This window comes from Mytilus californianus, unplaced genomic scaffold (genome assembly GCF_021869535.1).
Source record: "Mytilus californianus isolate M0D057914Y unplaced genomic scaffold, xbMytCali1.0.p SCAF_10, whole genome shotgun sequence".
NCBI classification, from domain to species: Eukaryota; Metazoa; Mollusca; class Bivalvia; order Mytilida; family Mytilidae; genus Mytilus; species Mytilus californianus.
This window is the reverse complement of record NW_026262582.1, coordinates 72,527,247-72,542,614: the sequence shown is the minus strand read 5'-3', so window position 1 is coordinate 72,542,614 and position 15,368 is coordinate 72,527,247. Positions and strand designations below refer to the sequence as shown.

At 32.4% G+C, this 15,368-nt stretch overlaps 1 protein-coding gene across 1 annotated transcript; it reads left to right on the top strand.

Annotated features, from left to right (window-relative positions):
* The first annotated feature begins 617 nt into the window (after positions 1-617).
* Positions 618-13,302, top strand: LOC127719162 (fibrinogen-like protein A). The gene is made up of 5 exons (XM_052225184.1): positions 618-621; positions 1,814-1,953; positions 8,015-8,111; positions 9,110-9,274; positions 12,714-13,302. Exons 1-5 carry the CDS (start codon positions 618-620, stop codon positions 12,989-12,991), a joined length of 684 nt encoding a protein of 227 aa, XP_052081144.1. The 3' UTR covers positions 12,992-13,302.
* The last annotated feature ends 2,066 nt before the right edge of the window (positions 13,303-15,368 follow it).

Genomic DNA, 15,368 nt, shown 5'->3' with positions numbered 1-15,368 from the left:
TTTTAATTTTCCAATCTTTTGAGTTGTGTCTTTGTTGAATTCTACACCGATTTATGATTTAACTGTCATCACGACAACCGTCAATAATTCTGCCCTTTTTGGCATAGATCGAAATCCGAAACATATGGCATAATTTAGATGTGTATGCTATCATTGTGGCAGGTTTCAACGTTCTTTGACTTCTTGTTGTTGAGAAATCATTGACATTACACACAGACGTTCATACGAAGAACATCAAAACAGTATCCCCGCCTCTTCGTAGAACGCACAGATACGCTCGACAAACACTTTCACTATTGATACTGTTGCAAACCTTTTAAATTGTTTAACAGCTTTGTATATAATTTCAATAAAAGAAATAAAAAGATTGAAAATATTGACTGCTGCTTCTTAAATTGCAAACATCAATGCATGCAACACCGTGATACTGTTAATGGCTGTTAAAATAATACAGGTTCTATGGTATAGCTTAACAATTAATCGATACTTAAAATGTTTAATTTTTAATTGTACAACATACAAAAGAAATGATGAAAACGATAGAAAACAACAATCATATTATTCTCTGCTTGTTTTTAATTTATACTTTTTTTACCATCTTTGGTAACTCTCCAAAAATGGGTAAAAGGGGATGTTCTTGTACTTAAAACAAGGTTTTGTCTCTTAACATCATGGACAATTAATCAACTTGAAGGGGAAATTTTGATCAATTTAATACGGTACCTTCTTTATTCCATCTATGGAGGTACATTTGTTGATCTTTATTTCTCCTTGGATAATACTTACCCCGTAAATAGTGTTCTTTACTGCATGATTTAATTTGATAATGATGCCTGCGAATACTTTTAGGTGACAAAAGATCTAGAGATTTTGTTAAATTTTAGTGTATTCGTGTTCCTAGTCTTAGCACTAGGTGTATACATTATTGTAGGTTTATTATTGTAAATTTCCAGTTTTTGCTTTTACGGAAGATAGTAAAGTGCTGTTGAAGTCATCCTATTGAAACTTCTAAGGACGCAATCACTAATTGGTTAACCGGTATGGAATATCTGTTTCAGAAATTGTTAAGGAAAAAGTAAAATCACAAAAATACTGAACTCCGAGGAAAATTCAAAAAGGAAAGTCCCCAATCAAATGGCAAAATAAAAAAAAAACACATCAAACGAATGGATAACAACTGTCACATTCCTGATTTGGTACAGGCATTTTCGTATGTAGAAAATGGTGGATTGAACCTGGTTTTATAGCTAGCTAAACCTCTCATTTGTATGACAGTCGCATCAAATTCCATTATATTGACAACGATGCGTGAACAAAACAAACAGACACAATAAGTAAAAATGTCAAAAATAGGGGTACAGCAGTCAATATTGTGTTATCATCTTAATCACTATAAAACAAACAAATATAACGAAGAAGCACAAAAAGGCAGACATCAAATTTAAAATCCACATTTTGCTTATATTATACGATTTTATTTATCAATGTTCCAACTGCCGTAACAAAAATCACGTCCTCTTTTTCGCAAATGTGACATCACAGATGGGTGCCAATTTTTTTAGCAGGATCTGCTTACCCTTCCGAAACATATAAGATGCCTCCCGTTATTATGATGGGGTTCGTGTAGCACAGTCATACCACATCTTCTTTTTTATATTCAGTTATTTTATTTGTTGTGTTTATTTTTTGACGTTTTTCGTTTTTTTACTATGGCTTTGTCAGCTTGTCCTCACTCATGAGTCGGAATATCCCTTTGGTATATTTCGCCTTTCCTTTATAAATGATGACATTATTAGCATTTTCTAATTTTCAGAAAGAGTTATCGCCCCTACGCCTAAGGATTGTAGTGATCTGTCACCAGGAACGTGCAGTGGAGTTTATACTATACGACCACAGAACGGTGTTGATATATCTGTTTTCTGTGATATGGCGACTGATGATGGAGGTTGGACGGTAAGCTCCATTTGATTGCAAGCTTAAGAGATATATGATAATTTATACATGCTGTGCAGGTTATAATATGTTTGAAGTGTATCAATATAAATCCGCTTTAACGATTGCATACATGAAGGCAATAAACAGAAAATGCTATTAGGATGTTTTGCAATGCGTTTAAATATTTGCCACCGATTTTCCGATCGCATTTAGATATAGTTCATATATTGTTTTCCCTAGTAACATAGTAAATGAGTCGTTGAATTTTATGGTTACACAATGTTTAATGTTTATCCAGTTTATGCCGTCACAAAAAACGAAATCCAACTGTGGAAACGAACTTTAATGATACACATTTTGTAAAATGCACCATTGGGTAAGTTCAAACACTGGTTCATTTGATTTCAATTGAACCATTAGACAAATATTTTGTATTGTGTCTGAATCGTTGCTTACTCTGTGTATTTTGCGGAAAATATTTCCGAACATCTTGCAATTATTACTCTTTCAAAATCGTCTTAGTAACAATTTATACAAACAGAAAAAAGTTAAGCACCGACACGCTTTTTGATATGAAAATGAAACGGTTAGTGCTATGATATGACCGACCAAATAATCGTAAAAATATAAATGTTGCCTGTTAGTACGTTACATTAGCATTAGAATTCATCAGAAACGACAATTCAATGAATAAATCATCACAAAATCACAACCCCTGTTATTACACTAAAACATGTCCATTTAAGTATTGACATTCTGAGTTCATAATGACCGATGAGATTGTCATCTCACTTTGAAAACGTCCATTTTAAACTACTTAACGACATCCATGGTTAAAAGTTTATTACCGACTGAAACGTGCTTGGATGACGGCCTCAACCCTGGATCTGATCCCTCCAGTCAGTCGTTGGATTTCCTACTATGGTGGATAGTTTTCTCATTGTCAACCATTCCTCATCTCCTTATTTTTATATACCTGTCGCCATTCCCGGTGCAAGTCTGATTCAAACTGACTAACATGTCCCAAACATGCTCTATCGGATTCAAATGCTGGCTCATGGCTGGCCATGGAAGATAAGTAACGCCTTCAACTTTGTACGATGTGGCCTGTCATTGTCATTCATAAACACAGGTATTGCAGCTAGTGGATGGTTGTTAAATTAAGGGTAACAACTGGCTGAAGAACTTTTCTGATGTGTTAATCAGCTGTTAGGGGCCATTGTATGGAAGCCAAGACCAACTTTCAATCGTGAGAGATGCAACCCCATATCATTACAGAGCATCAACCGTAAGGGACAGTTGGTTCGATGTTCCTTGGTGTATGTGTCGTATGTTTCTGTCTCCAAACTCTCATTCGTCAATCTGTTTCAAACAGTAGACACCGGTTTTCGTCCGATCAATGGATCCTGTGCCATGCAGGTAACAAGTTCCAACCAGTTCAATATAAACACCATGCCAAACGCAATCGTTGATGTTGATCAGATAACATGGAACGTCTAATTACTCTTCAGTCCTTGTGATTTCCACCAGTTTCTCACTGTTCTGGTTGATAGACGTCTTTTACGTAATCAATGTGAGAACAGGACTAGTTTCAAATGGCAATCGTCTAACTAGTTAGTGCAGTGCCCTGCCTCCACGCTCCGATGTTACAGATGGTCTTCCAGATCTTAGCAAGTCTTTCACAGAGTTGGATTGGAGGTGTTTTCTCACAAGCCGGGTTAATAGAGTATAGTGATAGCCCATCGAACAAATGGAAAAACCAAATAAATTATGAAGTAAAAATGCAATGAATTTATTTTAAGAAACTTAGTTTTTACTATAAATGTGACTGTAATGCGAATAGAATAACCAACCAGTTAACACATGTGGAGCTGGATCTGCCTACCATTCAGGAGTACCCGAGATAAGCCCCGGTTTTTAGTGGACTTCGTGTTGCTCAGTTATTAGTTTTGTATGTTTTTCCTTTTTTGCCATCACATTGTCAGTTTGTTTTTCGACTTTTGAGATTGAATATTCCTTTTTTATTTTTAGCCTCCCTTTACCAAATACGGATAAATAGGCAGTTTGTTAACCGTATTTCAGTGAGTGTATTAAACCCTTTGAACCTTGAGTTTATGAGAGAAGATTTGTCTCGCTGTACACTTTCATTTTAAACAAGTATTACGGCATTTATTGAAGATACATACACATTAGTCTTCTACTACACATTGAACATATTCATAGATTATTCTTGATTCCCTGTATATATTCTATGAGATGAATTATATAATGCTTATTTATTATTAATTCATTCGGCTTTGAGAGTTCATGATGAAGGTAAATCAAGAAAAGCACTCTGGACGCATGCAATTTATCAATCTCCCATGCAGAGTTATCGGTCCTTTCTCTCTGAGAGAGAAAGGACCGATAACTCTGCATGGGAGATTGGAAGTTTATAAACTGTTATTTTCATTTTTGTCTGGTAAGTCAACAGGTTTACAAATTTTGCCATCAAGATAGATGTTTGCAGCGAGCTGAGTTCTTAAGGTAGATTCATGGCATACCGCCATCTTGGATTGTACAATCCCAGTACAAAATCGGTCTAGTTATTTGCCTAAATCTAAAAATTAGGAGACAGATTTACAATTTATTGGTTAGACTGTTTATTTATGTAAATAAAAATTGGTGATTAATTGTATAACTCAAAATATTTAAACAAATATCAAATTTTGTGTTTTTAGAATCAATTTTTTCAAGCCATTTCAGGGAAGATAACTCTTTTAGTAAAAAATATATACTGGACTGTTAGGGAAATTTTTAATTTTTACTTGTAGCAAGAAAACAACTTCGGTGACACCATTTTTTATTTTAATTTTCTTAAAACATATTATAAAACCTATCTTCTCACAATTTATTTCAAAATTCTATCTCATAGATTCTTTTTTATGCACACAAATGTGTTTTTTCATGAATAATCTAACCAAATTTAGGCAATTTTCAACGACTCATAGCTTGGAAAATAGCACGGTGACCCATACTTTTTATTCAAATCAAATCAAATCAAACTTTTATTGCCATATAAACCAACTTATACGATTTGTGACAAAAACAACATTAACTTAATGACAAGAAAAAAGCATGTATAATCATATTAAACAAACTAATGAAAATAGTTCAAAATTCAATAATGAGTCCCCTTTCCTTAGTGCCAATGACTTTTTAATAAAGGAACCTATGCTTTCTACATGTTCTTGTGTTGATGGGCAAAGAATATTTATCATTTTTTCATTTTCATTGAGGCTATCAAAATTTTCTATACTTTTAGCCTTTGTTAATTTTTCAATAAAAACTGGTCTAATAGAAGCGTTTTTCCTGCAATACAAAAGAAAATGTTTTTCATCCTCAATTGTATTGCAGGACTGACACAACCTGTTTTCCCTAGGGATTTTTAGGTGTCTCCCTTTTTCTATTAATAAATTATGATCACTTAATCTTAATTTTGTGATATTACGTCTATTTTCAAATATATAAGAGTTGAGATATGTTTCTATTTTATTACTTTGTTTTCATGTTTTATATAATAGAAGTTTACTGCTATTATCTATTTTCTCAAATTTATGCTTATATAATTTTTCACAATGATTAAGGAGTTTAACTTTTAATTCAGTTTTAAGTGTTTTTATTTGGTTTAGATTCTTACACTCCTCAATATGTTTAAAATCTACATTTGCTTCCTTTGCAATGTTTTTTATATACGTAAACCATGTGTAACATCCTGCTGAGTCTAGATTCTTTGATAGAATGAAAGCCTCATATAATAAGGGATTTATACAATTATTTAGAAGTCTTGTTAAATATAGTAAACTTTGGACCTTTATTTTTAATTCTAATGGATAGCGACTTAATTCTTTTCTAACTGCTAAATTTGATGAATTTTTTCGTGTTCCCAAAATATATTTACAAAATGATAAATGAAGTTTTTCAAAACAAGTTTTATCAGTAAAATCAAGAAAGTCAATTTCTATATGGGATACATTTGGCCTCTGGACAGCTCTATATAATGTTATATATGTATCCATAAAAGTAACCTCTGAGTTATATGTAGCAATTGGTTCCACCATAGTATTGAACAAACTACATGCTACTTTAATAGGGATATTATTTAAAGAACCAGTATAGGATTTAATAGCAAACATTACCTTTTTCGCCTTTTTTACTAGTTCTTCAGAACTATGATTAAAATTTCCATTACATTTAATAAGAATACCTAAAAATTTATATTCTGAAACATTTATCAAATTTATATCTTTATATTTAACAAAAGATTGTTCTAATTTAATGTTTTTGTTTTGCAAAATCATAGTTTTAGTTTTGTTAACATTTAGTGTAAGTTGCCAGGTGTCACAATATTCTTCTAAATTATTTAAGCTATTTTGCAAACCTTGTTTATTTTCTGAAAGTATAAGTAGATCATCTGCAAACATAAGACAATTTACCTCAGAAGAAACTAATTTTAAAGGATAATTATCATTTTTTGAGAGTTCACTTTCAATATCATTTATAAAAAGATTAAACAAAGAGGGGCTTAAAGAATCTCCTTGTTTCACCCCTCTTGATATTTCAAAAAAGTCTGAGTGCTGATTCTGCACTTTGATAGACGATTTAGTGTTAATATATTGTTGTTTAATAATATTATAAAAAATTTTACCAACTCCTAGGTTATAAAGTTTATAAAGGAGGGCTTTTCTCCATACGGAGTCAAAGGCCTTCCTTAGATCTACAAAGCATGCATATATTTTCTTTTTATTTTTATGTAAATATTTATTTATTAATGATTTTAATACAAAGACACTGTCAGAAGTCCTATGATTTTTACGAAAACCAAATTGACTTTTACTGACAGCAGCTTCCATTTTTTTTATAAGTCTTTCATTTAAGATAGCATTAAATAAATTTTGGTAGACAATCTATTAAGGAGACACCTCTATAATTATTAGGGTCGCTTTTATCTCCTGCTTTGTGTAACAAAACTACAAATGAGTTTTGCCATGAAGAAGGATAAATACTTGTATTTAATATCAAATTAAAGAGTTTGACAATACTTTTCAGTGTTACATTTTTACTATATTTTATAACTTCATTTATTATATTATCTGGACCTGATGATTTACCCTTTTTTAATCTATGTATTAAATTTTTAACCTCTTTACATGTGATGGGGGCATCAGTTTCTTCTTTAAATTCTATGTTATTCTCAAACTCCTTTAATTTATTTTCTATTTCCTGGCTAAAATTTTCATCACATGATTTTGGATTGCCTTGTTGTTGAATGTGTTTTTTAATTTTATCTTCATCTTGTAAAATTGGTGGAATTTCCTGGTCAACTTCTTTTTTCTTTTTAAAATTTTTAATTATATCCCAGTAGTCTTTTTGTTTTTTATTAAATGTATCTGTAAGATTATCAAAAATTTTCTTCTTATATTCTGCTTTCTTTATTTTAGTCATTTTTCTTAGTTTTTTTATCATTTCAAAGTATTTGTTTTTTAAATGATTACTAGGGCATTTTTTATTATATTTTTGAAAAAAAGCATAGTAAAATCTTCATTTTGGCAAAGTATAAGAAAATTCTATCTCAAGAAATATATACCTATGATCTACCTTAAGAACGTATGCAATGGCTGAATATTTCAACAAGATACTTGCAAACGTTTTTTGTTTTCAAATTGACTTGCAATTGTACAATGACTTTAATACTTGTGCAAACTTGTTAATAAGAAAGTTGCAACTAGTTTGGAACATCCCAAATCAATTCATTATTACTGTTGTCTCTAGCATCTTGTCCGCTTAATCTGAAGCAAGATTCTTATCAGTTTCAATATTAGTAACAGAGATTTTTGTTCTGGAATTCATGGAAAACGTACAACATGGTGAAACGAATTCAAGGTTTTTCCCCGACGTAAAAGAAACCTCGTATTAAAAAAAAGGAATACAAGTTCTTTCAGATGTTCTGGTGTGTGTAAAATAATTATTTTTGACGACGCACTTTGTGTTGACTAGCAAATAGTGTAATAATCTTATTCAAATCATATTTCTGTTGTAGGTTATTCAAAAACGGTTTGATGGAACAGTAAGTTTTGACAGGTTTTGGAATAATTACAAAACTGGATTTGGTGACATCACAGGAGAACATTGGCTGGGTAGATATAATTAGATGTCGTATCTGGAGTTATAAAAGAGTTACTACTGTCATGGAATTTGGGCAAATTAGACCTTGCCACGTTATAAAGAAACTCATCATAGATGCATGGATTAAAATTGTGCACGCCAGTCGCGCGTTTCGTCTTCAAAAGACTTATCAGTGACGCTCGAATAAAAAAGTTAAGAGGAAAAAATAAAGCACAAAGTTGAAAAGCATTGCGGACCCAAAATCCCGAAAGGTTTTTGCCAAAAACAGCTAAGGTAATCTATTCATGGGGTGGAACATCCTTAGTATTTCGAAAAATTCCAAGAAATGTACACACTTAATTTATAATTATGACCATAACAATGCTATTTGATTTCAACAAAGACTCCTGTGTATTGTTGAATGCATCTTTATATCTTTTTTGTTCTGTAGTCTTGTTGCTGAGTCATGCACATTTCCAATTATTCATTACAAACTAAAACAGAGGAGCCTCGGTGGCCGAGTGATCTAAGTAGTTACTACTGTAATCACTAGCCTGTCAACACTGAGGTTGTGAGTTCGAAACCCGCTCGTGCGGGTGCACTCGACTCCAATCTTAATTGACTAGGATTGTCAGTTTTCCTATCGAAGGTCGGTGGTTTTCTTCGGGCACTCCTGCTTCCTCCACCAATACAAACTGACCGCCAAGAAATAGCCCAAAAGCGGCGCTTAAAAATGTCGTAAAAACACCAAAATCATAATCAAATCAAACTAAAACAGTAAGTTATGAAGTTCAATAACATGTGTAAATTTGTAACAATTTAAGTAATGGTTTAAATATATGCCTTTTAGATAACACTAACAGACACATTATTCGTGATATACAGAAAAACAACAAATAATATAGAGAAGCATATAAAATGGTTAAAAAAATAGCCCTTGCATGACACGATAAAAACCATGCATAAAAAAGTCTTCATTTACCATCGTTATTTGCTTTGAAGGATGATTAAACAAGTTTTGTAACTTCAGGAAATGATAATCTTTACTATATTACTCAACAAGGACCTTACAAAGTACGATTTGACTTTGAAGATTATTCAGGAAATACAGCCTATGCTATCTACGAAAGATTTAACGTTGGTGACGAGGGAACACACTACCTATTGAGCATTTCTGAGTATCATGGAACAGCAGGTATTAAATTCTACCCTAAATACGATGATATCTTCCACATTTACGATATTCCCTATCCCTACTATGATTATACATAGCCTACTTAAGAAATAAGTTTATACATAGCAGTACTAAGATACTATGTCCATACATAACTCTACTAAGGTATTAAGGCTATACACAGCCCTACTTGGGATATATATATACGCTTTCGTATCTTTTTGTGATGAGCGTACCTAATTTAGGATGGCCTGTATGAGGTTAACAGAATAGAGAATAATGTGCAAAAAGTGCAGAAAAATTGGAAAAAATAATAAAGAATAGAGAAACTAGAGGCTCTAAAGAGCCTGTGTCGCTCACCTTGGTCTATGTGCATATTAAACAAAGGACACAGATGGATTCATGACAAAATTGTGTTTTGGTGATGGTGATGTGTTTGTAGATCTTACTTTACTGAACATTCTTGCTGCTTATTATTATCTCTATCTATAATGAACTTGGCCCAGTAGTTACAGTGGAAAATATTTTGTAAAAATTTACAAAAATTTACAAAATTTATGAAAATTGTAAAAAAATGACTATAAAGGGCAATAACTTTTTAAGGGATCAATTGACAATTTTGGTCGTGTGACTTATTCGTAGATCTTACTTTGCTGTACATTATTGCTGTTTACAGTTTATATCTATCTATTATAATATTCAAGATAATAACCAAAAGCTGCAAAATTTTCTTAAAATTACCAATTCAGGGGCAGCAACCCAACAACGTGTTGCCTGATTGGTCTGAAAATTTCAGGGCAGATAGATCTTGACCTAATGAACAATTATATTCTGTAAGATTTGCTCTAAATGCTTTGGTTTCAGAGATATGAGCCAAAAACTGCATTTTACCCTATGTTCTATTTTTTAGCCATATCGGCCATCTCAGTTCGCGTGCGGGGTCATCGGACACATTTTTAAAACTAAATACCCTAATGATGATTGTGGAAAAGTTTGGTTACATTTGTCTTAGTAGATTCAGAGGAGAAGAGTTTTGTAAAAGATTACAAAAATTCACGAATAATGGTTAAAAATTGACTATAAAGGGCAATAACTCCCTAAGGGGTAAACTGACCATTTTGGTCAAGTTGACTTATTTGTAGATCTTACTTTGCTGAACATTATTGCTGTTTACAGTTTATCTCTATCTATAATAATATTCAAGATAATAACCAAAAACGGCAAAATTTCCTTAAAATTACCAATTCAGGGGCAGCAACCCAACAACGGGATGTCAGATTCATCTGAAAATTGCAGGGCAGATAGATCTTGACCTGAAACAATTTTACCCAGTCAGATTTGCTCTAAATGCTTTGGTTTCAGAGATATAAGCCAAAATCTACATTTTACCCCTATGTTCTATTTTTAGCCATGGCGGCCATCTTGGTTGGTTTGCCGGGTCACCGGACACATTTGTTAAACTAGATACCCCAATGATGATTGTGATTAAGTTTGGTCAAATTTGGCCTAGTAGTTTCAGAGGAGAAGATTTTTGTAAAAGTTTACGGACGACGGACGCAGAACGATGGACGCAGGACGCAGGACGCAGGACGCAGGACGACGGACGACGGACGCCAAGTGATGAGAAAAAATCACTTAGCCCTTTGGGCCAGGTCAGCTAAAAATGAAAAAAAAGTATAGGATAGAGAATAATTGGGTGTTGTAATATTAAGATGAAAAGCGAATGATGGGTAAATTAAAAAAAAAATAGAGAAAAATGGTCTTAAGCATTAAAAAACAAAGACACGAAGAACCCCATCCAGATCCTCGTGAAGGTATTGCAGCATCATGATTTTTTTGTGCTCGTAATGATATCATTTGTTTTTATAGACGTTCAACTCATAGTAACAGTTTTTAAATGATTTTATAAAAAAAATAATTATGAATTATTTTCAACCTACCATTTTATTGGACTATTCTATGTTATAAAGGTTTAGACTCTCCTGACCAGTGCTCGATAATTTAACACTGGTTTTTACTGTTTACCGACATAATCGTGCAAACTAATTCATGACCTTTTGTTTGATCAAAGTTGACCTTATTTGAAATAAAAGTACCTGATTGGTTGTTTAATTCCTATTATGACGTCACCTTGGGGTATGCTTGATTCACATGCTAAAAATATTCCAAATTTGAATACAACTTGACCAGTTCTCGATAATGTTATAAAAACTTCAGAATAAAAATTAAACAAGAACTATGATGTCTATTTGATAAAATGAACATTTTACTGATAATTGGCATTTAAATTTTACTGAAATGGTAATATATTCACAGATATTCAGAGATTCTAAATTTGATCTAAATGTGTATTGTTTGGAAAACAATTTTTTCCGTAAAAAATGTTCATAGTTCATTATTCCTCACACTGCACACAAACATTGAAGTACCACGGCTCATCAGTGACATATGAAACACCCAAACCCGAATATACATGAAGGGACAAGCAAGTTTACCCAAAATATATTGTTTACATAAAAATGGCGGCGGTCAAGTGAAAATATGAAGGAGCTCTAGGGGGACAAAACATGATGATACAAACGCCATGGATTGAATATAACTGTAGGAATCACATCATTTGAATTGTAAATGAATTTATAATCGATCCATGTTATTTCAAACTACTAAATATTTAATTAAAGTTTTTTTTAAACCGGATTCCAAGAGCGATCTTTTCAACTTCGATTCACCACTGTCGATTCATCGTCTGCTATTAATTTCCAGTTAAGTTAAGATCATGCAAAATGTACATTTCCTGTAAAGCCCCTTTTAAGGTATAAAAACAAAAAATATTTTAATTCAAAAGTGTTTTATTTTCATTAAAAAAAATCATTTCTGTGACGTGTTATCGAGCACTGGTCGTTATTGAGCACTGGTCAGGGGAGTCTACACCTATTTTCACCTTTTGAGCAGGATCTGCTTACACTTCCGGACCACATGAGATACCCCTGGTTTTTGCTGTTGTTTGCCTTGCTCAGTCTAAAGTTTTTTCTGTGGCGTTAAGTGTCTATTCTCGTTTTTCGTTTTGTCAAAGCGTGTCAGTTTGTTATCGAGTTATGAGTTTGAATACCCCTTTGGTATCTTCCGCCTCTCTTTTTTCACCATTTAAATGATTGTTTGATCAAATAGGGAACTTTTCACCGTCTAATATTAAATGCGTTCAACGAAGTTTTGGATTAATTTTCAGTAAAACACACACACACACACACACACACACACACACACCCAAACTCACACACCCATATATATATATATATAATTGTCTCGATAATTTGAAAAGATTTGTTTCAATCTATGAGAATGTGCAAGTTTTATGCCAGTTTAATGGTTTGAAAAAAACGTTAAAAACTTAAAAAACTAAAAACTTTAATAATTTCCGTTAGTGTTTATTATTCTTTAGTCATTACATTTCGCTTTACAGGTGATTCGATGAAAGATGCAGCGAGTCAGTCGATGAACGGTATGAAATTTACCACTCGAGATAAGGACAACGATATTGAATATCACAATACTAATTGTGCTATTCGTAAGAAGAGTGGATGGTGGCATGCATCCTGCACCCTTTCCAATATTAACGGAATTTACAAAGAGGAGGAATCTGCAGACAGTAATCACTGGTTTGCTTTTGATGCCAGAAAAGGTCTGATGAAGACAAAAATGATGATGAAACCTTACTTGGAAATTGAAACAATGGAATAGGTCATGCACAAATATGTTACCTAAGTAGTTTTAAATCATACAAAAATTATTATCTGTATTTACTTCATTATCTTTAGACCACAATCATTAATATTAATATATAAAGCTAAGTTCTCATATAAAGAGATATGTTGCTATAATGTAACTTTTATCTCATCAGAAAGTAATAAATAATACTCATTGTTAAATGTCAGAAACAATACAATTGTAGGATGTTTATTGCACGATTGATACATTTGTAATATGACACAACTCTGCAATTTTAAATTTGAAAAATACTTCTTTTTATTGACAATAGCATTCTTTGTAGAGGACGGAGAGAGAGATTTATATTTTTTGATTTAATAAAATTAGCTTTATAAATTCATACTTTCAACATTGTCGTAATAAACGTCTTTTTCAATTAAATTTAATATAAAAACATCTAAATCGAAAAATTAATATTTCCAGCTCACCTTCGTGTGAGCTATTGCCACCAACTAGCATCCATCGTCATCGTTAACTTTGTAAACACTCTTTTTGTCTGATAACACAAGACCAATTTCAACAAAAGATGAATTGACCACAATTTTCTACACAAGAAAATGCCTGTATCAAGTCCGGATTATGACAGTTGTTCTCCATTAGTTTGATGTGTTTGAGCTTTAAATTGTGCCATTTGATAAGCATAATAATGGACTTTCTGTTTTGTATTTTCCTTGGATATTTGTATTTATGTTATTTTATTTTTGAATTATCCGTAAACTATCGAAGGTCGGTGGTTTTCTCCGGGCACTCCGGCTTCCTCCACCAATAAAAACTGGCCGCCCGGAAATAGCCCAAATGTGGCGCTTAAAAGTGGCATTAAAACACCAACAATCAATCAATCAATTATCCGTAAGTATTTAAAATAAGGTGAATGTTTTTTGTTCCTGTCAGTCAATCACCATAGCCGTCATGGCTAAAAATAAAACATAATGGTACAATTCAAGTAATTATCTGTTATTTTGAAAACCATAATAAATATAGAAAATAGAACTGGAACAAAATTAAAATGAGAAGTTATACTTGCTTTCCGTTTCCATCGACATTATCAGATAAATTCTTATCGGAATTATTCCCCTTCAATTGCCATTCTTGAAAATGTTCGCCTATTTGCTCTATTATCTTGAAAATTATAACAGATAGAAGGAAAATATAAGCAACAATTACCAGCGTTACAATATCTACTTATACTAAAAGACAAAACCAACAGATAATTTCTGTTAGATGTTATAACTCTTAAAATGAAGATTTTCTACCAATTTTTGTATTTTTGCCTTTTATATATTAATTTCTTAAAAGAGAGGCGAAAGATACCAAAGAGACATACAATCTCATAAGTCAAACATAAACTGTCAACGGCATGGCTAAAAAAGAAAAAGACTTACAGACAAACAACAGTACACAAAACACAACATAGAAAACTAAAGACTGAGCAACACGAACCCCACCAAAAACTAAGAGTAATATCAGGTGATCCGGAAGCAAATCCTGCTTCACATATGGCACCCGTTATATTAAATCATTATAGACAAGCAGAAAATTTAAACAGCAAATGTGATCAACAGTAGAAGATCTAATACAATAAAAAATATTACTTAAACCATCAATGAATTCATCGGAGTAGTTCTCGCCGATGAATGAAAATTTTTGACTGATTCTAGTGTCTTGCATATCATCCATAAAACTATATGAGCCAGTCCATGAAAAAAGGTACAAACACGAAAAAATTGTTGGGTTCTAAAAAGTGTGCTTAATTATTAGAATAATTGTGATCTATGAAACACCGTTACTTTTCCTCATTCGATAGATCTGTAAACTATTCACACCTTTTAGTGCTTATATCTTTGAGATTTGTAAAGATTTTGTTCAATTATTTCATATTTTTTATTCATTTTTCCATGTTTAGTTTTAGTGTCTTAACTTTCCACTTGATCTGTTCTCTCGGGTAGCAGTGGGGATAAGGCTCTCGCGTACAAAGCAGAAATCAATGCAATTTAAAGGGGGCAACCGTTCGAATCACGTTCAAGGACGGTTGTTTTATATAATATTTAATAACTAAACTCAACTTAAACTTCAATTTCAAAACCACAAGATAGACATCATTTTTGCAATTTCCCTTAGGTTTAATTGTTGTGTTTCTTTCTTTACGCATAGTTAGAGATGATGAAAGTAGTTGACTTTTCTCTCTATAGTGTCGCAAATGTTTTATTTGGGCTCAATAAAGCATTGTTCTGGGTAAAAAATGATTTTACACTTGCAAATGATACAACACTCGGCCGCTTTTTAAGATCAATAAAAAAGTACTAAAATCTCAGTCGTAAATATAGAGCTATACAATCTTATCTTATTAGAC